At 40.4% G+C, this 26,457-nt stretch overlaps 1 protein-coding gene across 1 annotated transcript in view; it reads left to right on the top strand.

Moving 5' to 3' along the window:
* The window catches only part of SLC67A1 (solute carrier family 67 member 1), a 69,968-nt gene that overhangs the window by 19,226 nt on the left and 24,285 nt on the right, over positions 1–26,457 (top strand). Inside the window, exons 5-7 of the mRNA XM_034418627.3 lie at positions 19,901–20,016; positions 21,897–22,007; positions 24,014–24,114. Coding sequence (XP_034274518.3) covers positions 19,901–20,016; positions 21,897–22,007; positions 24,014–24,114 — 328 coding nt within the window. The remainder of the gene's footprint in view (positions 1–19,900; positions 20,017–21,896; positions 22,008–24,013; positions 24,115–26,457) is intronic.

Here is a 26,457-nt window from a genome sequence, read left to right as displayed (position 1 = left end):
GCTGTACCAAGTGCTAGTCTGCAGTGTGTTTCTTGGCAGCTTTTTTCTTTACTGCTGATGGTTGAGCCTAAAAGGCGGAAGTTGTCCACCATTTTGATAGCTTCATTGCCAATTCTGATTGTTCTACCTGTCGTCATTAGGTTGGTCTTCTTTATTTTAGTCCTATTTTTCACTGTACTCTTTACTACTTTAGAGCTTGCAGATCTTTTGCATATTCAGCTATCAGAGTAGTGTCATCAGGGTAGCACAAGTGATTGATATTCCTTCCTCCAATTTTAAATCTTCCAATCTAGCTTCCCCTCCCACTTTCTCTGTGTATGTATATATTTAGCATATAGGTTGAATGAATAAGGGGACAGTATACAGTCTAATCACAATTCCCTGGCACCAATCCGTTTCACCAAGTTCTGTTCATATTGTGGTTTCTTGACTATATATGTTTCTCATGAAGACAATGAGATCTTCTGGGATTCTCATTTTTCTGACCACTTTCCACAGCTTGACCTGATCAACACAATAAAAGGCTTTTCTGTAATTGATGACATGTCAGGGTTCCAAGTAACAGCCCATAGGAAATCAAAACTCCAAGGCAGGTTTCCTCAAAGTATAGATTTATTAGGCATGTCATACTGACATATTTTTTTACATTCGTTGGCTTTCTAATTATTCAACATGCATCAGTAATAATGTCTCATGTTCCTCATCTTTTCTAAACTCAGTTAGAACATCTTTTTCTATCCAGAACTTTAATCTGTGTTAGATGACACAGCATTATTTACTAGTACAGAATGTGAAATTAAGGATGTTGTACATTGTTTGTACACTCTGTTAAGCATCCTTTTTTGGTATTGGAATGTAAGTTGACCTCATCTAATCAGTTGGCCACTGTGTTGTTCTTCAGATTTGGTTAGAACCTTGACTGATTCTTCTTCTGTTGCTCACCATATTTTAGAGGATACTCCATTAGTTCCTAATGACCAGAGTGTTGATCTAACTTCTTTTCTAGTACTTCTTCTAGTACTAACTTCTTTTCTAGTACTAGAAAATAAGGAATATCTTGAGGTGCCTTGGATGCTGACATCTCTACTGTATAGTGTTTCAGTGTAGTCCTTCCATCTTCCTTTGTTCTCAGTTACTATCTGTCCTTCAGCATCCTTTAGCATACCAATTGAAGATTAGCACATCTTTCTGAGTTCAGAGATCTTTTGAAATACTTCCTTGTTTTCCATGTCTATTTCCATCGTCAATAACTTTACAAATGTTGCTGTAGCAATGCTTCATGTTTCTTCTAACAGCTCTCTGAAACTTTTTGTTAGTAAGTTCTTTCCTGAGATTTTGTTTCTTTCTTGGTTTTGGCTTCTCGTCTTGGCAATTTCCACGATTTGCTCTGATGTCCACTTTGCTTTTTTCTCTTCATTTTTGGAAGTCTCTTTTCACATTCATCCTTAACAATTTTTAAAGTTCATTCCATAATTCCTCTGGTTCTCTTTGAAAATGGTGGATATATGTCCAGGATCATATTGTGGGAACCGATTGGCTTTTTTGCTTAGTTTAATTTGAAGCTTGTGCATGAGCAGTTCATGATCCTTTCTACTGGCAGCATCTGGCCGTGTTTTTGATGCTATAATTGAGTTCCTCCATTTAACAACAACATAGTCTATTTGATTTCTATATACTCCTTCTGGTGATGTCCATGTATAGAGATGTCATTTTGGTTGTTTGAGGACAGCATTAGCTGTGAAGAAATAATTGCATTGGTAGAAACTGATAAAACTGTCTCCCACTTAATTTCAATTTCCTAAGCCATAAAATTCAACTACATTGTTTTCTTTCATGCTTCCAGTTTTGAGATTCCAGTCTCCAATCATATTCTGCTTGTATGTTTTGTTGATTTCAAATTGGAGTTGATCATAGAAGTAATAGACATCCTCTTTCATAAATGTGAATAATTGCCCTGCTAAATGGTTGACCACAAAGCCTAATCAATATTATCCATTGTTGATTGCATAGTGGCTAAATACTGTTTTTACTATACCTATCCTAATTACAAAAGTAACACTGTTTCCTCTTTGCTTTTTATGTGCAGCATAATAAATAGTGTAATCTGACTGAAAGTGTCCCATCCATCTCCATCTCCACCTTGAAACCTAATATATCAATTTGTAGTTGTTTCATTTCATCTTTTACTGTATTCATGCTTCCGACCTTCCATGTTCCTACTGTAATTCTACCTTTGGAGCTTTTCTTTTTCTTTTCCTGTATGGCAACATCAGCAACTAGATGCACCAAAGGTTTTAATCTAGCACACAATTAGAACTCCAAAAGATCTTCAGCTCTGTTTTACTATGTCGAGTGCCATCTGACCTGAAGGGCTCACCATCTGGCACTACGTTGTCAATCATTTTGAATCTACTATCTATGTGGTTTTCGTGGTAAAAATACAGGAGTGGTTTGCCTTCTCGTATACACAATAGCAATTGATGCCCTTGCTTTTGTCACTAAAGTGATCATCTGCCTCTGGCATCTTCCTATGTTGCTGCTACCCAAACTAGTGCTTGCTTACCTTAACTGGGCAGCTGAGATGGCCTTCACACCTTGGATACATTGGAGCAGGGGTGAAATCCAGCAGGTTCTGACAGGTTCTGGAGAACTGGTAGCGGAAATTTTGAGTAGTTCGGAGAACTGGCAAATACCACCTCTGACTGGCCCCAGAGTGGGGAGGGAATGGAGATTTTGCAGTATCCTTCCCCTGGAGTGGGGTGGTTATGGAAGTTTTGCAGTATCCTTCCCCTGCCATGCCCACCAAGCAACGGACACCAAGCCACACCATGCCCACCAAGCCATGCCCACAGAACCATAGTAAAAAAATTTGGATTTCACCACTGCATTCGAGTATATTCCAAATCCCTCCCAGAAACAACCCCCCATGATGAGGCAGCACAGGACTGGGGGGGGCAATCACAACATAGAGCAGCGGTCCCTAATGTTTCTGGCTTGGCGGCCTGGGGAGGAGAGAGGGGATGGTTCTGTGTGAGTGGCAGGCACACATGGGCAAGCGCTCACACCTCCATTTGGGTGAGCAGTGGGCGCACTTGTCTGGTGCTCATGCGAATGAAGCTTCACACACGAGCACAGGAGCCCCTCACTCATGCATGCTCCCTTGCCTCTTGCCTGGCCGGGTTCTGAACAGGCCACAGCTCAGGGGTTGGGAACCCCTGACATGGAGCATAAATAAAAATATGTGTTGTAAATGTCAATCACCTTACCTTTATCTCATTCCATTCTGCTTCAGTTATTGTTATTTTCCTATTAGCCATTGTTATTCTTTAATCACATTTTATTAAAATAGAACTACCAAGTATTTGTGATCCAAATGTTAAATATACTTGGTTTTCCTAGTTCTGTCCAGGTTTTAATTTCACCACTATTATCTTATGTGAAGGTCACGACAATTATACCAGTCTTTAGTGTGAGCATGATAAAGGAATGTGAAATATTTGAATGCTGAATTTTTCCTTTGCTGCTGATGCCCCAACATGGTGATGAATAGTGGCTCACACTCACAAAATTCACGTTGAAACTTGCTTTTACCTAAGATATGACATATTACAAATGGAAAGGAAAAATAATGTGTAATAGTAATGTGAGATGTATTCTGCCTGCTGGGAAGGTAATGTGAGGTGTATTGTTCCTACTGTTCGAGTCAGATTCTGACTGGGGCATTACATTGGAGAAACAGAGGCAACTCCCGCTTTTCCTCATTTGGCTCTTTGATTGGCTAAAGTTGAAAACAGTCAATTGTTTCCGGGGTCTTCTAGAAACTTCTTTAGACCTCAAGGACATTTGAACCATTTTGTTTTTACCATTATACATGTATAAAATCTGTATTAGTCAGAATGTTTATTTGCGTGGACAATTCTACTGTATAGCTAACAGACGTCAAAGAATATCATGGAAGAAACTCAAAGATGACCTATTTGCAGCTCACTTCCCAATCATTTCTACCGACTTATAGTGTAGGGTTCAACAGAAAGGGCCTGCTCTAGATCCCATCTAATCCTACACTCTTGAATGAAGTTTCCAGTAACATCTGGATGGCCCCACCCTGCTGGTGTTTTGAAGGGCATTGATACCCTGGCTCATCATCCAGGCCTTTGCCAAGGGTGACTGAAGCCTTTTTTTGGATTGTGTGTATCTCTTTAGTTGTATCCCTTCGAGCACAAGCCCTTCAGACTTGCACAAAATCAACATTAGGTAAGGTAAAGGTTCCCCCACACATGCGTGCTAATTGTTTCTGGCTCTTAATGAATAGCTAAATCCATTTGTCTGAATTACCAAATCTTACTCTCTTCCCCAAGCCCTCGCCCTTCTCTCCTTAAGGAGTATTACTATGTGACATCAAGCCAGTGTTGACTCTTAGTGATCACATAGATTTTCTCCATTGATCTAGAGTCGTATTGATTCAAATTCCCCATGAACTGGTTTAAAGAAGCAAATCCAAGACCTAACAAGGTACAACTAGTTGCCACGTAGCTGGGCAACCAGTGTGAAGCCACAGTATGAGGCAATGATGAGACAGAGAGTACTTTTCCAAAAAAGCAGCTGAGACCATAAGAGACTCTTCAGCAGAGTCAGCCTGAGGACATCCGTCATTAGATGAATACAATATTTTTGGCAAGCATTGGAGATTCTTTCCCAAGGCAGTAGAGAGCAGCTCAGAGTTTCCATCCCCCACTTTGCTGAAAATGAAAGACTAATTTCATGTTCATTTGAAAGAATGCAGACTTAATTAAAGGAATAGAAAGCCTATCAGTTACACTTGACCAAAACAGGAGACCATTTCCAAATGTTATCCATAACAACTCCGCTCTCCAGTCTTACGGTCCATTCCTTTTGAATATGTAAGACAAACAAAAATAGTTTAAGAAGTAAAAACAAAACTTTGCTGATTTAAAACAAATGGTTGGGTTTCTTTCTTTTTTTTTTTTTATGGCAGCCAGAAAATTGAAGTCCACATATCTTCAAACTGCTGAGGTTGAGAAACATTGCCTTAGAATAGGGGTGTCCAACTCATGTTGTCACGGAGGCATCATGCGACGTATCAGGACTTTTTCCCCTTCATTAAACAGGGTGTGGCCAGTGCATGATGCATCCGGCCTGCGGACCAGGAATTTGACAGCCTTGCCTTAGAAGAAAGATCCATGTAAATCCAAAAGCTAATTCACAAAGAAGTAATCCTTGACCTGAAACTGGTCATTTAACAAGCACTCAAAATTAATACAGGTCCAGAACAGATGCTTTACAACCCATAAAATACTTCTGGCTAACATAAAATGTCATGCCAACATCTCCAATATTGTGCTTTCATTTCAGGTACTTGACACAGGCTCACCTTTATGACTGGTAGTAGCATCCCACGGTCAGTTTATACAAAATAATAATAATAATAATAATAATACCCATTCAGAAGAATGGATTTGCATTTATGATTGCATTTGCTTAATAGTCCTGTCTTCATTTAATGGCTGCAGTAATTCCCTCAATTCATCATCTTTTAATGACCCCAAAATCCCTTGTGGGGTGGAGTCTGGGCAACTGAATGGAGCTAAGTGTTTACTGGCCGGATGCCCTTCCTGTTGCCAATGCGGAGTTGTATTCAGCAGATATAATCTCAACGTGCCCACAGAGAGAAATATCTGCCTTTACCTAGGATCGAACTCACAGCGTCCTGATTATGAGGCAAGAGCTCCACCTCTAGGCCACCACACCACTCTGCAGTAATTCACTTAATGACCCCCACAAAATAAGCTGTAAAATTGGGTCTGCTCATGTGGGTGCCTCAACCTATGACCATATCAACATACAACCAGAAATCCAATCCCAATTGCAGTCAAAAGTCAAAAACTACCTGTATACATTAATTAAGAGCCATTTAAAAAAATTAACCACAGGGTTTTGTCCACGTTGCACTTTCTTTTTCATGCTTTTGTTCAGTAGGTACTGTACTAATATTCAGAGATGTGTGCAGCTGATACATTTGTGTCTAGGGAGGGGGGAAATCCCATATTTTTGCTTTGCTCTTTAGGCAATAACTTGAACAGTTTTTTCAGAGATTGCTAGTGACTCTTAAAATGGCAACTGACAGGATCCCTCTTCATAGGCTCATCCTTCTAAGATCCGAATCACTCTATAGAGGTTGGATCACAACACAATAACCTAATCTGATTATGAGGGAAATTGAGAATTCAATGCTAAAACTTACATATTGTGTCAAACAAAAACTCAGCCAATCTTCAGTGGCTTAGTAACTTTTTTTTTTTTTATTTGATTTATATGCCGCCCTTCTCCGGAGACTCAGGGCGGCTTACAATGCGTTAAGCAATAGCCTTCATACTTTTGTATATTTTATACAAAGTCAGCTTATTGCCCCCACAAACTGGGTCCTCATTTCACCTACCTTAGAAAGGATGGAAGGCTGAGTCAACCTTGAGCCTTGGAGAGATTCGAACCAGCAGTAATTGCAGGCAGCTGTGTTAATAACAGGGTGCTTAGACTACCCTTATTGAATTAACTAGCATCATGGTTCATTCCATAAAATGTGGCTGAAATATGGCAAAGAGCAGTGGAGCAGTGGTTAGAATGCAGCATCACAGGCTAATTCTGCCGACTGCCAGGGGTTCAATCCTCACCAGCTCGAGGTTGACTCAGCCTTCCATGTTTCCGAGGTGGGTAAAATGAGGACCCAGATTTTGGGGGGCAATATACTGACTCTATAACTTCTTAGAGAGGGCTGTAAAACACTGTGAAGAGTTATATAAGTCTAAGTGCTATTGCTATTCACTTCTTATGATATCAAAAAATGACTTTAGCACATGTCAGTGAGCCAAACTGCCTAATCTATTTCACAGGACGTTCATGTTACCATACACCACTCCCCATCTCCAACAGTTTTCAGTAAAATGTTAAAGTTGGATCTAGTTGGGTAAGCACAAAATGCCGTAAAAGTTCAATAAAAGATTGAAATTAAAAGTGAATGGAGAAGATATCAAAATAACCCAGCATGCTGAAAATTTTGTGACCCTACAAACATCCGATTTGGTTTGCAGTTTTCGGACTGCAAAATTAGGTACTCTCTCCTAGTGCTTGAAAAGAAAGAACAATTGCATCTGCTCTGCAACAGGGAATGTTTGCATGTTATGATTAGTGACATAGAAAGCCAGTTCCTGTCATCATTGATCCTTGGGGTGTGGGGTGCAGAGGACTTTTCTGTGATATAATATCCTGTCCCACAAATAAGGCAAAGCAAGCCAGGTCATGTCCAGCCAGTTTCCTTTCTGCAATCAGTCTAAGCTGGGCACAGCGTCACAGCAATTATATCTTCATTCCTTTCCATCTGAGATAACATTCAGTCAATGGAAGCCTTATGCCCACAGCAACTGCATCTGAAATGGTTCCAAAAGATAAAGGGGGGTGGGGAATTTAGAAAGGCCAGCTGTTCATTGCTAGTGTGAGTTTTACAAGTCATATGAGGTGGCTATTTGGGATTTATCTGATGAAAAGTGTACTTAATTATGAGCTATATTTATGCTGCCTTCCCCCAGCCCTTGATAAGTGACCTTACCAGGAATAAATTGGGATCCCTGACTAAGGCCACTGATTGTGGACGTCATGAAAAAGCTGCAAAGTGCTAGTTAGTTTTTATTTAATGCTGTTGTAGAAGTCACTGCTACTGTAAAGTAAACTAGTCCAAATATCTTGACATGGAAGGGGCAAGGGGCACTGTTCCTTTTTTGACATCTGTCAGCTAAGGAACCAGCCCTGAATTCGCCCTTCATTCTGACACAAGACCCCGATCAGATTCAAAGTCACTTCCAAACAAGTTTTAGACTGCAACTTTCAATAATATCCTTTGCGATTGGTTTAGAATCCAAGCAGTACAGGTTTCCTTTTGATTTATTTGGTGCAGCCAAGTAGAAAACAATTATGAATTCAATAGCATCATTTCCTATGCACACTGATGCAAAATTTCAGGGGAGTGCAGAGAAGAGCACCAAAGTTGATTAGGGAATTGCAAATTGTTAAGAACAGTTGCAGGAACTGGGTATGTCTAACAAAAGTCTAACAAAAAGGACTAGGAGTGACATGATAGCAGTGTGCCACCATCTAAGGAGCTGTCACAGAGAAGAGAGGGTCAACCTATTCTCCAAACTACCTGAAGACAGGACAAAAAGCAATGGATGGAAACTAATCAAGGAGAGAAGGAGTTTAGAACTAAGAAGAAATTTCCTGATAGCGAGGACAATTAATCAATGGAACAGCTTGCCTTCAGAAGTTGTGGGTACTCCATCAAGGGAGGTTTTTTAAAAGGGATTGGACAGCCATTTGTCTCACATGGCAGGGTCTCCTGTTTGAGCAGTGGGTTGGACTAGAAGACCTCCAAGGTTCCTTCCAACTCTGTTATACTTTCCCTGTAAGCAAAGCTGTAACCGTCTGGTGGCCTCTAGAACATATTGTCTGGCTGGTAAGCATTCATTTCTGAAGGTTGCCTCCATGCCACCCCCATTGAGGAAGGATTTGTTTTTTTCTACAGAATAAATTCTCTGCCCTTTGGCAGCAGGAACTAATATGCATATAGATCAAAGAGCTACTAGAGAGAGAATAATCCAGAATGAGGCAGAGATGTGAAAAGCTTTTTTCTGTGTCCTCCCATGAGGCTGACATTTGCATCACTAAGCAATGACATAACGGATGCTGCAAACAAACCCTCTTTATATTCTGGAAACTCTTAAGCTGTTTCTTCTTCATCTGGACAAGAATCAGCAGCTGGTGAAGGAAATTTGAATGCATTAATTTGCTGTAATTCCTGAAAGCACAAATAGCAACAGCATATAAAAAGACACATTAAGATTAATCATGGCTAATTTGTAGAGATTTTAATTTTGTTTTGAAGTATACTTAAGAAAAGGAAATTTACATAGCACTACAATTAAATTGCCTTTATTTTAGAAGTGAAATTACTGAAGTTTTTCAGTTGCTTGCAAAACGACACCAGAATAACAAATATACATAAAATTTTAAACACATTTCAAATATTAACTAAAACACAACATTTGGGAAAAAAGATAAAATTGTGTCAAGGAAATTGAAATAAAGAAGGGGGAATTAAAAAAAAGGAGAATTAAAAAGTTAAATTAAAAAGAGCATTGATATGTCTGTGCAAATAAACCTATCAATTCATATAATGTACAATATGAAATGTAAATATATTACTCATGATTATTAAAAATATGCATACAGGTAGTCCTCGACTTACAACCACAATTGAGACCCAAATTTCTGTTGTTAAGTGACACATTTGTTAAATGAGTTTTACGATTCACTTTACGACCTTTCTTGCCACAGTTGTTAAGCAAATCACTGCAGTCGGTAAGTTAGTAACCCGGTTATTAAGTGAATCTAGCTCCCACATTGACTTTGCTTGTCAGAAGGTCGCAAAACAGCAACGGTCATAAGTTGTTGTGGCCCACCAGCGGCCAGCAGAGCTGGCAGCAGATTTGGACAGTGAGGAGGTTGGGGAGGAACATGGGCCAGTCCTGGAGTCTGGGGAAGGCTCGGATGATGGCTCTGCGTCGGAGGCAGAGGAGGGCCAGGGCCATCTGGTAGTTATGTGCTGCCTCCGGAGCCTCCAGAATCTGACATCAGCGAGACAGAAGAACAGTGTGAGCCTGTTCCCAGTGTGCGCATGCGCAGAGCTGCCAGAAGGCAAGAACAATTTAAAAAAGGGCGAGTTGGGAGTAAGGCTTGGAGATGATCGGCCCTTCCCATAAGACATAAAAGAGGAGCAAAGGGACATGAGCCTTTGCAGGAAGCAATTAGTTCATATAGTCAATTCAACTTCTGAGAAGTCCGTTTGACTCTGTGCTCCGTTTGGCCTTGCAAACTAATTGACAATTAGTTTCAAGGGAGCGTTTCAAGGCAGTGTTTCAAGGGAGATAAAGGTGGGTGCTTTTTTGGTTACCTCCCAAAAAACCCATATCAAATAGTCTTCTCTCTCCAACCACTCCCCACGCCATCTCCTTTGGGTGCTACAGAATGAACGGTTGTAGTATTCAAAACAACTTTTACAATGTAAATATTTTTGGGCCAACTGTCGTAGATTTTTTGGTCTGTGCAAAATAGGAAATGGTTGGTACGTGCCTGTTTAAAAATATTTCCGCTTACATCAGTCTGGCTTAATTCAGTCCTTTACGTATCACATCCAGCTTTGTACACAAATGCTCATGATTCAGACTCCATGGTTTATCTTAGGAGAGGACTTCAGAGAACTATGTCTGTGTTACAAGGCAGGATCCCCCTGGTGTGATCTGTAATCAGGATGACATTTAGCAGATAGCATCCCTAAACACAGGCTAATACTCCAGTGGATAATTAGCAAAACTTTATGGGAAGCAGAGTAAAATGTTTTCCTAACTAATCTCTGTTTACATAATGAAGGAATAATACAGAGCAAGAGAGAAACACATCACCTTCAACTTCAGAAAAGTAAGATCTGTTTCATTTTCTCTTCCTCAATTTTTCTGAAAATCCACAATTTTTTTCTTGAAATAGTCACTTGCGTCAATGGTCTTCTCACTTTGGGGAGGATGTCAGAAAAGATGGGATAATGAGGAGGATATATATGTTCATATATAAAAACAGTTACACAGTTATATTAGAAGTAAACATTATCTGACAATTAATTAATTTGTTATCATCCTGAACTCAGAGGCAGTTTCTGCTGTCACTCTGCTGCTTTAACTTTGGTAGGCAGACCTAGGGGTTTTAGAGGAAAACAAATTAGATTTTTCAAATGTGAGGTCTTGCCATTTAAGTTATAAATCTGAGCCAATTCTTTCTGGAATTGAAGTTATTCCAGCGTATGATCCTCCAGCGTATAATTAGCAAATCAGCCTCCCCCTTCTCTTCTAATAGTTGCAAATAATAACTCTCTTTGATTCTGATCAGGAAATGCTAATGATATAAACAGTGGTCCCCAACCGTTTTGGTTCCAGGGATCAGTTTCGTGGAAGACATTTTTTCCATGGACCGGGAGGGCGATGCTTTCATTTTCACTTGCTTACTCTCTGCTCATCTCCAGCTGTGCAGCCTAGGTTCCTAACAGGCCATGGACCAGTGCCGGTCTATGGCTCAGGGGTTGGGGAATTCTAATGCAAGAAATGCTGGAATGTAATTGTGAATAGCTCATGACATACAGGGAAGGTTGCATGTTCGAGTGCAGAAATATCCTTATGCAATATCTTGATTGATTGATGTGCCATCGTCATTTTTGACTCCTAGCAACCACATGGATTTTCTGCGTGATGTTTCATCTCTAGCTTGTTCTTTCAAGTCTCTCAATGTTACGCTGTAGAAAGTTAGCACCCACCCCTCTCCTAGAAGAATGAAATACTTTGAGAAATATTTAAAAAGGCAGAGTATTATATTTCCCCTAAAAGAGAAACAGAAATCTTAAGGGAGACAGAAACTCAGAGCCACAGTTCCCTGCCCCCAAGCAGATACTAAACTGAGGATGCAGCTTTTAGAAATGCAGATTTGGTAATCCATTCAGGACACAATATTTTGAACAAAGGCAGATTTAGGTAGAATGGTAAGATCAGCCCTCACTCAAGATCCAAACCAGGAAAGCCATTAAGACACAATAAGAATGGCCCAACACCCTTTCAGAACACAATCCTCTTCATTGCATCACCCAGCAGGCTTCAAACTTGATTCAGACAAACTGACCCCCCATGGCCACATGGGAGTCTGACTACAGCAACCACTAGAACACATGCTCTTGCCACAGGAACAGGAAGCTCAAAGGCAAGGCCCAAGAGAGAGTATAAATAACCCTCACTCCATGTGTTCAGCTGCACCAAGGCCTCAAACCCATGTGGTCCTATCTATCAATAAACCATCTTTCCAATCAGCCCCCATGTTTCCAGTGTCTTTCTCTCCACTTGGAACTGAACCAGATGGATATTTCTTCCAACAACACCCATTGCTTTTCACCTTGCTGTGGCCATCCTTCTTCTTCTCTTTCCTTTCCCAGGGGGCTGGACCTTTGCATGTGTCCAAAGTAGCATAATTTGAGTCTGGTCATTCTGTGCCTTGAATTAGAACTTTGAATTGGCTGTTGTTATTTTTTTAGTTTAAAAATTGCATGAGAATATTGTTTCTCCCTGCTGTCCTTAGACTTATCACTCCGGTTTCTAAGTGATAAGTATTTATAATTATGTTTACTAAGTATTTATAATTATGTCTACACTTGTATCTGTCATAAAATACATGCTTGACTAAATAAATAAATAAATAAATAAATAAATTAAAAAAAAAGTTTTTGGAGCCACATTTATGCCAAAATTACCTCACTGTAACAAATCTGGATTTCTCATGTGGGAGTTTTTTCTTCCAATCAGGGCAACCTATGAATCTGGTAACCCAGACCATGGTAGTTCTTGCCCAACTAACATTTATTTATTTTATTTATTTATTTGTTTAGACTTATATGCCGCCCTTTCTCCGAGAAGACTCAGGGCGGCTCACAACAATAAAACAGAAAAATAAAACAAAAACTCCGGGTTAAAAGTTACACATAAAATCCCTAAAATCAATTAAAATCCATTTTAAAACTCTCATCAGTCCAGGCCGGCCAGGCGAAATAGCCACGTTTTTAGTTCGCGGCGGAAAGAGCGAAGGTCGGGGGCCATCCGGAGCTCCAGGGGGAGCTGATTCCAGAGGGTAGGTGCGCCCACAGAGAAGGCCCGCTCCCTAGGGGTCGCCAGCCGACACTGTCTGGCCAATGGCATCCCGAGTAGGTCCTCTCTGTGGGAACGCACCGGACGATGGGGAGCTGTTGCTGGCCGCAGAAGGTCATAGCATGGATAAGCAATTTATAAACCGGGGTAACCAACCTTGGCAACTTTAAGAGTTGTGCCTTGCAGCTGCTTTACTTTCAAGACCATGGTTATTAATTTCAGATGGTTATCCATTACCAGTGGGTTAAACACATGCTGCTCATTTCTCCTCATCTGAAGCAAATCTCTGTCCCTTTGAAAGGAATGCTAACTTTTAAAACTCAACTCTGCTTGCCAAAGGATAGATTTTTCTCTTGGTTGCACACACTCTCTCAGATACTCACACCCCTATGGAAACCGTATACCTGAGTCATTTTCTATTTTTAAATGGCTGGAGAGATTGCCCAGTATTCAAACACAAAGACTCTGGTATGTCCATAATCAGCTATGCTTCTTCTGAAAGCCAATCTGTCATTAAGTACCTTTATAATCTCCAGAACAATCTTTGCCAGAGACTGCAAACACAATCATCGGTCATTGCAGTTGGGTTTCCTGCATAACTGATAAGGAATGGGATCTGCCAATAAGATGAAAGCTGTGCCAGCTGACTTGGGAAGGGAGTCAATATTAACTTTCCTTGAATGTACATGGCAGTAAAATATGTGTCAACATGAGACCTTTTTTTGATCTCTGTATCTGGGTGGATAAAATGACACAGGCTTCATAAGACTCCTAAATACCTAAAAAAAAAAATCCAGAAAGGAAAAAAAATAACCCTTTCCTAAAAAAAAAAAAGATATCCAGCTAGTCCTCAACTTACAACCACAAGTGAGTCCAAAATTTTATTACTAAGCAAGGGAGTTTTGCCCCATTTTACAACCATTTTGGCCACAGCTGTTAAGCAAATTGCTGCAGTTGTTAAGTGAATCGTGCGTCCTTAAGCAAATCTGACTTCCCCCCCTTTGACATTGCTTGTCAGATGCTGGCTGGGAAAGTTACAAATTGTGATTATGTGGTCCCAGGACAGTGCAGCTTTCATAAATACATCCCAGTTGCCAAACCCCCAAATTTTGATCATACGACTATGGGGAACCTATAAAGGACGTAAGTGTGAAAAAAGGTCATCAGTTATTTTTTTTTCAGTACAGGTAGTCCTCCACTTACAACAGTTCCTTTAGTGACTGTTCAAAGTTACAACAGCACTGAAAAAAGTGACTTATGACCATTTTTCACAGTTATAACCTTTGCAGCATCCCCATGATCATGTGATCCAAATTCAGATGCTTGGCTGGTTCATACTTATGACCATTGCAGCATCCCAGGGTCCTGGAATCCCCTTTTGCGACATTCTGACAAACAAAATCCATGGGAAATCCAGATTCACTTAACGTCCAGTTTACTAATTATCCAGTTTACTAATTTATCAACTGCAGTGACTCACTTAACAACTGTGGCCAGAAATGTTGTAAAATGGGACAAAACACACTTAACAAATTCTCACTTAACAACATACATTTTGGGCTCAGTTGTGGTTGCAAATCAAGGACTACCTATAGCAGTGATAGCGAACCTATGGCACGCGTGCCACAGGTGGCACACGGAGCCATATTAGTAGGCACACCAGCTCAGCTCTGGGGCGCATGCGCGCGCTGGCCAGCTGATTTTCGGGCCTTCTGGGCCCACCAGAAGTAGGGAAACAGGCTGTTTCCTGCCTCTGGAGGGCCTGGGGGGGGGTGGGGAAGGCCTGTTTTTCTTTCTTACCTGGCTCCAGATCCTCTCTGTGTATCTGGGAACGGCGAAAACAGCCTTTCCCACTTCCTTGGAGGCCCTACGGAGGCTCAAAGGGCCCATTTCCCCACTCCCGGTGGGACAGGAAGTGACGTTTTTTCCTGTCCCCAGCCTCCAGAGACTCCTAGAGAGGCTCCTACAGACTCCTAGAGTGGCTCCTACAGACTCCTAGAGAGGTTCTGGAGGCTGGGGACAGCAAAAAATGTCACTTCGTCCCACCGGGAGTTGGGAAATGGGCCTTTTCAGCCTCCGTAGGGCCTCCAAGGGAGCGGGAAAGGCTGTTTTCGCCGTTCCCAGATACACAGAGAGGATCTGGAGCCAGGTAAGAAAGAAAAACGGGCCTACCAGGCCATCATGTGCCAGGAGCGGGGGCAGGGGGAGGGGGGAGGGGGTTGCACACACATGCACGTGGGCACGTGCGCGCACGACCCTTCCCCGCCCCCCCTCTCCTGGCATGCGATGACAAAAAGGTTAGCCATCACTGACCTATAGTGTTGTAACTTTAAATGATCAAAGAACAAATACTGTAGTTGTAAGCCGAGGACTACCTGCATATGAATAGCATGGCCATTGCAAGTACTGGAAAGGCAAATGCCATTCAGAATTTATGGGAACTAGAGAGAAGCAAAACACCACTGTATTCAACCAGGTTTGACAACAGATCACTCCTCTAATTTCCAAATAGTTTATTCTGTTTGTCAAAGAGGACACTCTTTTCTACAAGCTCCAGGATGTATTTTGTAATGTTTTTGAATAGATGTTGCTCTGCAAAATTCTGTGTCAGATTTGAATCTCACCACTCTAGACAGTAGTCCTTTTTCAGGGAGAGGCCTGATATGGCAGAAGGCTCAGATCAGTGGTGGGTTGCTCCCAGTTCGGTCCAGTTCTTGCGAACTGGTAGTAAAAGCAGTGGGAGGCTCCGCCCACCCACCCAGATGTCATCATGGACGCAGAAGCAGAAACTCAAGCGCTCACAAGAGTGAAGCGAGTGCGCCAGAGGTGGGTTTCAGCAGGTTCTGACCAGTTCTGGAGCACCAGTAGCGGAAATTTTGAATAGTTCGGAGAACTGGTAGTAAAAATTCTGACTGGCCCCTCCCCCATCTATTCTCTGCCTCCCAAGTCCCAGCTGATCGGGAGAAAATGGGGATTTTGCAGTAACCTTCCCCTTCCATGCCCACCAAACCATGCCACGCCCACCAAGCCACACCCACAGAACTGTTAGTAAAAAATTTTGAAACCTACCACTGGAGTGCATGTGCGCGCTCCCGTTGCGAACTGGTAGTAAAGGTAAGTAGAACCCACTCCTGGCTCAGACGCAAGGCTCCTCCTGGCTAGACTCTGTATTGTAGGCAAGAATGAAACCTACGCAATGATACTCTGCTTTTTGAAGATTAAGTACTTAGTGTGCTTTGCACTGCCTAGTACAAAGAACCCACAGTCCTTTTTATATATCTGTGCTTCAGAGTTCAAACCCTGGGTGTTTCTCCCATTTTTCTGAGTTAATGGATACTTTGCAGTATGCTTAGTAGCTTTTGGCAGATCACCTAAAGTTTGGGCCATGGTCCTTTCTGGCCTAGGACCTACAGGGTGATCACATGGTTGCAGCCACCATCTTAACTTGATGTCCTTATTGCTGTCTTACCATAACTGTTGTTGCTTTTTTCAGTTACATACGTCTCTCCATCATTCTGCAACAATGCAAAAAGTTTAATTGAAAGAGTTGTCTTCTGATATATTCGCTTGTGAAAGCAAATATTCCACAAGCAGGGGAAACCAGGGAGGCTGTAGGCAAAGGAAGAGATGATGATATAATGAAAGCTAACACCTAACACTTAAACCTAAAGTAAATACAACAACTCCAGATCCCACTCATGGAAATAGAATGGAAATAGGTTTTTTTTCTTTAGACAGGAATGCTGAAAGCATTCCCTTTTTTACAATACTGAAAAGATTTAAAAATTTTGATCACATTATTTTTGCTCCCATGTACTATTAAAGATTGGATACTTAAGTATATTGTACAGTATGTGAATCTGAAAATCTGAGATTTTCTGGGGTAATTTGTCCAACTCACATTTAGAAATAGAAATAGAATTTGCTTCTGAAAATTCCAACATATTGATAAAGTCAAGATTTATTAACATGAGACATGATAGTGGAAATCGCAGACTGTAGTATAACATTGTTCTCTAAATTGAATGTTCAGTGGCTGTGCAGTCTGCTTTCTGTTTCATTATACAATTAAGACTGAAAAAAGTTGAGTGGGGCTAGAATATTTTTATGAGCCTCCAATTTGTATTTCTGAGATCCTTAAATATTTAGCTTTATAGAGCCCCTGCTTTCATTTCTACTGGTTTTATTTTATTTATACAATTATATTCCAATCTAAGTAATACAAGCCACATAAAATATTTACAAATTAAACTCTAGACTCATATCAGGCAAATTAAAACAAGTTCAGTGCTGAAGTGATAGACAGATAGACTAGTTATCTCTTTCTCCTGCTCAAACTGGAAAGTGCAAGAAATTAATTAATTCATTTTGCGGCTCATGACATCTAGAATGTATTGGTTTGACCTTACTTTAGAAGATTTCAGTTTGTTGAAATGTTTCTTTGCTTGAGGTTTTTTTTTTTTAAGTTGATCTAATTATCATATAAGCAGACATTCCGACACTCTAGACTTTTCAAATTTCTCTCTCCAGCCATTGTACTATATATGTTGCCTTTGAAGTTCTTCATTATATACTTTACCAAGCTTAACTATCTTGTTTTAGCAGCAATACAAATCTTTGATGCCAGTAAAGCAACACTTCTATCTGACTTAAAATGGTATAGGGCAGGGGTATCAAACTCGATTTCTGTCAGGGTTCCGACCGATGCCCTAATAAAAGTAAGAGCCCCAAGCCATTTTGCAAGAAAAATCCAATTGTTTATTAGGAGCGCCATGTCGGCATGAACTAAGTGAAGCCAATTCTGACTTCACCCAGTTTGCACCTTGCCTCTGACCTTGTTGCCCCCTCCCCCCAAGGTGTGTCACCAGGCACATTCCCCAATGAAGCAATTTCGTGGGTTATAGAAGTCACTCCCACCAGTCGTTGTGAGTCTCCATGGAGATGGCCTTGACTTCGGGCAGCTAGGATGTTTTTTGTTTTGACTGAGATGTGAATTCTTGGTGCAGCTGCAAGGCACGATTTCCCATCCCCCTGCTTATGGCAACTCGGGTGCAGGTCAGGAAAGCTTCGCGAGTTGACATTTTCATTGAGGGCTGCATCAGGGTTGTGTTTGACCTTGGAGCGTGGCCAGGGGGGGCATGGCCAGCTCGACATCACTCGTGTCGGGGGCGCCTGTAGTGGCCCGAGTGCTCTGCCAGAGAAGACGGCTCCCAAGCTCCATTTTCAGCTGCAACAGCCTCCTGCAATCCTCTGCCAGGGAAAATGGAGCTCGGGAGGGCCACATGTGGCCTCCTGAACTCCGTTTTTGCTGGCAGGGGCCCCACGGGCCAGTCCTTTACTGTTTCCAGGGTATCCCCACGGGCCAGATCTAAGTACCCCGCAGGCCAGATCCAGCCCCCAGGCCTTGAGTTTGACACCCCTGATATAAGGGTTTCCTTCTTGAGTAGGAGGTTGGATTAAAAGACCTCCAAGCTCCCATCCAATACTGTTATTCTGTTAAGGATCTCTCCACTGGAACAAGGAATCAAGGGAATGTTACAGCAGCATTGAACATCCAACATTTGCAAAGACTTAGAATGCAATAGGTGTCACCAATGCTAAGGCAAATTCTCATATAAGGTGAGAGGAACTGATTCAATCTTCTTCAACCATGGTAACTTTCAGAAGTATTGAATTCAATTCCCATAATTCTAAAAGCCATGAAAAGAAATACTGTTTGCCAAGTTGTTTCTCAAAACTTTTTTCTTTTTCTTTTCTTTTTCTTTTGGACTGCCGTTAAGAAAAGATTTAGGATTTGAACTTCCTTCTTCCTATTTATAATTGGCATTTGGCATTTCGTTGTTTGTTTTGCATTAGTGCATGTAATATAAAATGTAAACACAAGCCTGTTTTATGCTAAATAAAGATCAGCGGAAATATTTATCAGAACCAAGTGAAACAGGAATTTTTCAGTTACAGTAAAATCATAAGCACAGGGTTGAGCCACATATAGTGCAAATAAACCATGTTTAATCTTACTAAATAAGCCACTGTTCCCTCAATAAAGTAAGCTATCAACAGGGACTATGTTCTCAGAACATGCTAAACCAAAATTAAACATACCACAGTATAGCTATTGTGTGATGTGTCAATCCAGCCCCAGTATGTTTATTAGAATCTATCAGGATAACAGTTAGAAATCTGCTCTAATATAAAGCAGAATTAGGGTTACGATAAGTTTGAAATCTTGAGCTCAAATTTGCACTGTTCTAAATATGTTTGCTAATAAATGAGGCCCACTCAGTTCAACAATGTTGAGTTTATTAATTAATATTAGGAATTACAGCCTTAACCTCCCCCCTCACATGCAACTGAATTAAGAGCTCAGTGTACAGCACTGAAATAAATGCATATCGTGTGCATAGCAAATTCACATGAAAACTGTCACCTTACCCCATTTACAGAATGATGTTCAGACATTCTCTTTTCCCAATTATAATCCTAGGTAAGTCACAGATTCTTCTATAGGTAGTACTTGTTTAATGAGCACAATTGGGATCAGTCATTAATTGGAGCAGTCACTAAGTGAAATCGCAACTGTTCTTATGGCCTTACTTCAGTTTTCCTTTGCTTTACAGACCTGCGAAGCTTGTAATTGGGACGACCGGTCATACAGTTATTTTTTCATCGCCATCTTAACTTCAGTCATTTACTTGTTTTCTTTTCTTTCCCCACTCAAAAAAAGAAAGCTTTTAAGGGTGAAAACCAGGGGTGGGTTTCAAAATTTTTACTACCGGTTCTGTGGGTGTGGCTTGGTGGACGTGGCAGGGGAAGGATACTGTAAAATCTCCACTCCCTCCCCAATCCAGGGGAAGGTTACTGCAAAATCACCATTTCCTCCCAATCAGCTGGGACTCGGGAGGCAGAGAATAGATGGGGCTAGTCAGAAGTTTTACTACCGGTTCTCTGAACTACTCAAAATTTCCGCTACCGATTCTCCAGAACAGGACAGAACCTGCTGAAACCCCCCTCTGGTGAAAACATAAGGAAAAAGGGTCTCCCACTGTGCTCCTACCTGAGGATTCATTACACAGTAGTTCCATTTATCTCTTCTCTATTTGCAGTGTTGCTGTTCCTTGCTATGTTGCAATAGCTGGATACCTTGCCTGTGCCCTGATGGCCCTTCTTTGTATTCCTTCCCAGACAAAGCCACAGTCCGAGAGAAATGAAGTACAACAGGGTGAGTTCCTGCCACATCTGAGCTTTAAGAAGGGAGAGGGAAACCCAAAATATTTCAGCCTGAAAGTCTGAACTAAAACCATTTGGGGCTCTGTGAGCATTCTTTCAATTAGGCTATGATTGCTTTCCATTTCAGCTGCATAGTAGGAGTTTAGGGAAATTCAGCTTAATCCCAAGGTAGGTGGAAGTGTGATTACTTTGTTTTGCTCCTTGTGGGGAAAAATGCTGGCTTTAATGTATTGAAAACCTTAACTGGCTGGTAGATATACATGCGAGCAGTGTTATGCTAAAGTATTTACCCCAGCAGTAAGTAGGCTGGACTCCCTTGAGTTGGTGTCCTTCACACATTGCAGACTAAAAAAAGGATATGATTTGTTTCTTCATCCCAGCAGCCCATGGATATGATCTGAAGCTGCTTGAGAATATAGTACGGTCCAATTTGAATATCTGCAGCTGATTCCCATAAATTATCTCAAGACTGCTTTATGACTAAATGCAGATTCAGGCCTGAGATGACCTTTTTTTCCCCTTCTTGTCCCTTTGTGTGCTTTTTTAAGCTTGTTTTACCAACCTGCTCAAAGAAAGGTAGAGTGAAGAATTCAAGGATACTACTTTTGTGATCTTGGGTCACAGTAAAGATTTGCCCTAATAAAGATTTTAAAATCAGTAGCCTCCTGCTTTTTCATCATATGACATAATATAGGGAAATAAAAGTAGAGCTATTGAATATTGCCTTGACATCTGGCTTGTATTGAGCATAGAATTTTATGAAAATATCCATACTTTCTTTCAAAATTCTTAACCTGTCCAAAGGGAAAGAGATGGGGAAACAGCACAGCATATTCTAAAATCAGCTTTTTCTAAAACTAATTACAGGCATTGGGGTTGTTGGACAGAACTGTAAGACCAAAAGGAGAAGTTTAATCTTTCCATCTCCAGCCCATTAAAACATGGCAACCTGTGTAGCTGCAAGCAATGATAAAAGCATCCCAGAATATTCTCAGAACAGATTGCCATAAAATCACACTATGTTAACAGAATAACAGAGTTGGAAGGGACTTTGGAGGCTTTTTAGTCCAATTCTGTCCTCATGCAGGAGATCCTATATCATTTCAGGCAAGTGGCTGTCAATGTTCAGTCTCTTCTTAGAAACTCCAGTGATGGGAGCGCCCACCACTGCTTAATTCTACTGCTTAATTGTTCTGTCAGGAGATTTCTCCTTAGTTCTAGGTTGCTTCTCTCCTAGTTTTCATCCATTGTTTGGTACTTTGGAAAATAGGTTGACCGCCTCTTCTTTATGGCAGCCCCTCAAATATTGGAACACTGCTATCAAATCAACCCTAGTCCTTCTTTTCATTAATCTAGACATACTCAATTCCAGCAGCCGTTCTTCATATGTTTTAGCCTCCAGTCCCCTAATCATCTTTGTTGCTCTTCTCTGCACTCTTCCTAGAGTCTCAACATCTACTACTATATACTATTTACTTTGTCTGCAACAGTGGTTGGGTTTCAAATTTTTCAAAAAATTTTCAAATTTTTTTACTACCGGTTCTATGGGTATGGCTTGGTGGGCGTGTCTTGGTGGACATGGCAGGGGAAGGCAGGGGCATGCAAAATCTCCATTTCCTCCCAATCAGCTGGGACTCAGGAGGCAGAGAATAGATGGGGGTGGGGCCAGTCAGAATTTTTACTACCGGTTCTCCGAACTACTCAAAATTTCCGCTACCGGTTCTCTAGAACTGGTCAGAACCTCCTGAAACCCACCTCTGGTCTGCAACTACATGGCACATAATTGTCCATATAATTAGAAAACATTTTATATTATTTTGTTTCAAAGGCTTACCTTTGTCTGAAAAATATTTTATCTTTTCCCCACCCTAGGAGCATCCCATTCCAGTAGTGTTTTTAGCTTCCATGAAATTATTCGACTGTTGACACTTCCGGGAGTAATGGATGTTTTTTTAATCAAAGTCCTTTCTGTATTTCCTACAGGTGAGTGTGCTATGATTTTTGGAATAACATTTTTCAGTTATATATGATTTGAGGGGTAGGGGAATAGATTACTAAAATCTTCTGTGATTCTGTCTCAGGGGAAAAAAATACATTTATTTAGGTGCCAATCATATAATGTGACATAGTTACTGGGGCATTTAACACATAATGACGGTTGCTTTGCCCTCTAGGCAATTGCTTTGAGATTATATCTAAGATTTCCTGTACCATACCTTTCTCAGATAGGCCCCATCTGTCAGTGTGGCCCTTCAGAATACAGTATTTTTGATTTTAAGGGATGAAATTGAACTGTAGTTTGAAGAAGAGGAGGGGGAGGAAGAGGAGCATTTTTCCTTGTGCCCTTGTTAGGAGAAATGAAAACTGCAGTGACTCTGTATTGTATGGTCCAGCATACAACTGGCTGCCATTGAAATTTTAGCTTGTTTTCCATTTGGAAGTTCAGTTTCAGAGCATTAGGAAGATGAGCTTGAGGGAAAGAGGCAGGTATTTTTAAGTAGGCAAAGGAGGCAGAGACATTCTTAAGTGCTGGGAAGAAAAGGAGGTAAAGCACAATCAGACATGCAAAATGTTTTTTTATAGCTTATCTCAATAAAGTATGGTTGATTTTTCCAGTGGAATCTGTTTCCTGATCTAGTCTATATCAAAGGGCTGATGTCAATCTTGCAAGCCTCATCGTGTTTTTCCTTGTTTATTTCCTTCAAGGTCATTTTCTCATTCTCTAGTTTCAACTCTAAAAATAAGATCAGTAAAACACTTAAAGAGTCCAGGCATGGACTGGACTTAAACATTGAGTTAATCCACTGATTGCTTTCTACCCCATAACATACCCCATAACAATTGCTGGGTTTATACAGCATGCTAAATCCAAATCTAAATGCAAATTAAACAAGTCATAATATAGCTTGCTGCATTCCCAACCATTGTAGATTATATTGGATTAGACTGTATAATGATGTAGTTCAATATGCAGTGGCTTCCTAATATGAAAATATGAAAAGAAAAGAAAAAGTCAGGCTATTTTGATTCCACTGAATTTAATGGCAGACTTTTGATTTACCCACCACCTATTTCGTGAATATAATGGTGTATCAGTATTGGAATTAGAAAACTCAGCTGATGGAACTTGAGATCCAGACACAAATGGCAGGATTGGAAGATTTCCAGTAAGAGAATTGGACAGTTGAAGGCCTAATCTAGGTCAAGGCTGATAGCGCTTTGTTAAAAAAGGCTAGGTAATCATAACAGTGGAATTTAAACTTACACATCAATGCAAAAGATCTTTTTTTCCTACTTCAGCATTCATTCCTTTAGCATTTTTGTAATGAAATCAATTCCACAGAATTCTTAAAGGATTATACTATTAAACACTTTTCCTGTATATCTGGGATTTTTTTTCTATGCAAAGCTGATCCAGTATGGTAAGATTTTAGGAACAAGATCTAACCTTAGAGTCTGAATTTGTATGGTTGTTATCTGTTGATTCATATTGCAAGTTGTAGGAAGTATCTCCAGAGAAGCATTGTCCTGTGTTTTCATGCATTTTCTCCATTCATATAATTATTTCAGTCATGGAAACAATACATAATTCTAGAGTGTTGCCTTTATTTATATTGTAAGCAAGGCTACGATATACATTATATACAAAGACCCAGCTTTCTTGTTTACAGTATTCTGGTCTAAACCAAGGTTATTTCAACATATATCTTGAATTTCCTGCACAAATCTGGTATTTAGACTCTGACTTTCCCACCTGGGTAGGAATTTTTCAAAACAATAATAACCCTAAAGGAAACTATTGTAAAAAGCATGATTCTGTTAAACACAAACTGTTTTCTTGTGTACATTTTCCTGATATATATACTTCTAGATATTCCCAATAAAATAACCTTCAGTGAGATTGTTCTGATTCTGTCTCATTAAAAACCGCAATAACAATTTCCTTGGTTATCCTAAAATAAGGGTTTTTGTTTTTGTTTTAACCCTAGGGGTGTTCCTAATTATGCTTTCCATCATATCCATCGATTTCTTTGGTCTGGAAGTTGCACATGCTGGGTATTTGATGTCCTACAGTGGAATCCTTCAAATGGTAATACAATGGGCATTGACAGCTAGTCCTCGTATTCTTTCATTAGATAATATAGAAATAAGAAAATGCAGCCCATATATTTATGGAAAAAAGAAAATGCATCTTCAGTATGTGGCATTATTTTTAGTGTATGTATGTCCATGCATCTGTGTGTGTGTGTGTGTGTGTGTCAGTGTGCATAAATAAATTTAATTTTAGATATATAGATATGTAGCTCTATATATCATCAGAGCTATGATAGCACCTTCAGGTGTGTCAGATGCTCTACTAAGCTTTTCCCTGGGATAGAGTCACACATTACTGGGAGCAGAGATTTTGTGCTTGGGTGAAACCCTATCTGAGCTATTTGTATTATTCTGAGACTGCAGGGCAATCTGGACCCTATCTCCCATCAACTTGTCAGTATCATTATCTCTGCATTAGAGAGGAATATCTGAAGCATCTATTCCCATCCCTGATATAAAGACCTTTAGCCAGGTCAGGATTCAGGAGGTGGGAAGGGAGATATTCCTAAAACTTGCCCTAATTGAGTTGGTTTTTCTTCCTCAAGAGTTGGGATAGTTTTTGCGATTTTCCCTGTAGCCTCTCTTCAATGATTAAGCAAGAATAATGGCTTTGAATCAGAGGTGGTATTCAGCCGGTTTGGACAGGCAAACTGGTAGCGGAAATCGCGGGTGGGCCTGCCCACCTGCCCCGCCTCTATGCCATCCTACTTAGGGACATTTTTGAGGCAGGGTGCATGTGCGGAAGGCGCACACAGGAGCAAAGCACATGCACAGAAAGCCGGGTGCTTGCGTGGAAGGCAGGCGCATGTGTGAACTGGGCGTGCGCACATGCGAAGCAAGCGTGTGTGCGTGCAGCGAACCGATAGTAACAAAATGTGAAACCCACCACTGCTTTGAATATTGCTAATATAACCTCTTACTACCAGGAACCCAAGGAAATTGGTTTGGACTTTTCTTTTTCCAAAAACCACCTCCCTTCTAAAAGGAAGAAGAACTTTCAGCTTCAGATAGCTCATGGATATTTGCTATTTAATATGTTGCTGGGAACAGACAAGCCTGGTAGGATTTTTCAGATACAGTTTTCTAGATCCCAACTCATCAGTATTAGGGGAAAAAAGATATCTTTGTTTTATCATGCAAGTTTTAATTTTTTTAGTTTGTTAAAATGCAGAGTTAACAAAAAATTAGTTATGAAATTTGTCAAATCAGCCTTAAGGCTAAGCCTGCCTGTGAAGCAAAGCTCAATCACAGTCATCTCTTGCTTTTACTAAAGTGATTTCTGTTTTAATATCTTTTGGCCTTAGCATCACAGAGATCCATTTTACTTTTCAAATAGTCTGCTGTCATTTATCAGATACAAAGGTTGGGAAGGTTAAAAAGGCAGGGAATTTCCAAGGCCTGTAATTGGATAAGTGATGATTAATGTAATGCGTTCCGCCATTTTACTGTATTTTTACCACACAGAAGAATAATTTTCAGCGATCTTTATCTCCCTGAAGTTTATACAGAGCACTGATTGCTTTTGTCTTAGTGTGGAGCAAAATGAATTTTACCTATTTTATTTAGAGATCTGGGCGCCAGTGGAGAATTTCTTTTTCTCTCCCTTCAAATGTGTAAACATAGTCCTGCAAATGGTTTTCTTTTTAAGCTTTGGGGAAGAAAGTTGGCTGGTTTTGACCCTGAAACATAGAAAACAAAACTGCCCTGTTTGCTTTAAACCACTTTCTGTATGTGTGTATGTGCAGAACAAAATAGCGTGGTTATATGGAAACTCAAACAGACACACACCCATTGTGTATGAGAAGGAAGGAGGCATCTGCTGTAGTGGGAAGAAAACGCCATTTGTTTGTCTGTTCTCATAGCATACATTCCACATTAAGAACAAAACGGGAGGGGATGTTATGCTCCTTTGGAAAAAAAAAATATTCCCTCATTCAAGAGGTTTTGCCTCTGCTCTTTAACGTGCCAAAGAGCTTTCCTTCTTCCTAGAGGAAAAAAAAGAAAAGAAATATTTCATTTTCTACAGCTTTGAACCATTTGTTCTTACGTCTTTTCTCCTTCAATAGCACTTATCTTCATTGTGCTTTTAATTTAGCGATTATGAGACCACAGCATCTTTCCAAGGCCACCAAGGACCCGCCTCATTTGTTTAAAAATTGCTCCAAAATAGTGTCTTTGAACAATGTTAAAGGTTGCTTCTTAACCAGCAATCTTTTAAGCATATAATCCATGAAAATGTCTTCAAAATTCAATTAATTTTTTTTTGCATCACACTTTCCACTGAGTTTAAACAGCTCTGTTTTTCCAAGAGATGACTATGAAATTTTTAATTCAAAAC

Source organism: Pantherophis guttatus, chromosome 1, assembly GCF_059756535.1.
Source record: "Pantherophis guttatus breed Tessera chromosome 1, ASM5975653v1, whole genome shotgun sequence".
Taxonomy (NCBI): domain Eukaryota; kingdom Metazoa; phylum Chordata; class Lepidosauria; order Squamata; family Colubridae; genus Pantherophis; species Pantherophis guttatus.
Note: the sequence above shows the minus strand (reverse complement) of the source record. Positions and strands in the feature narration are given on the sequence as shown.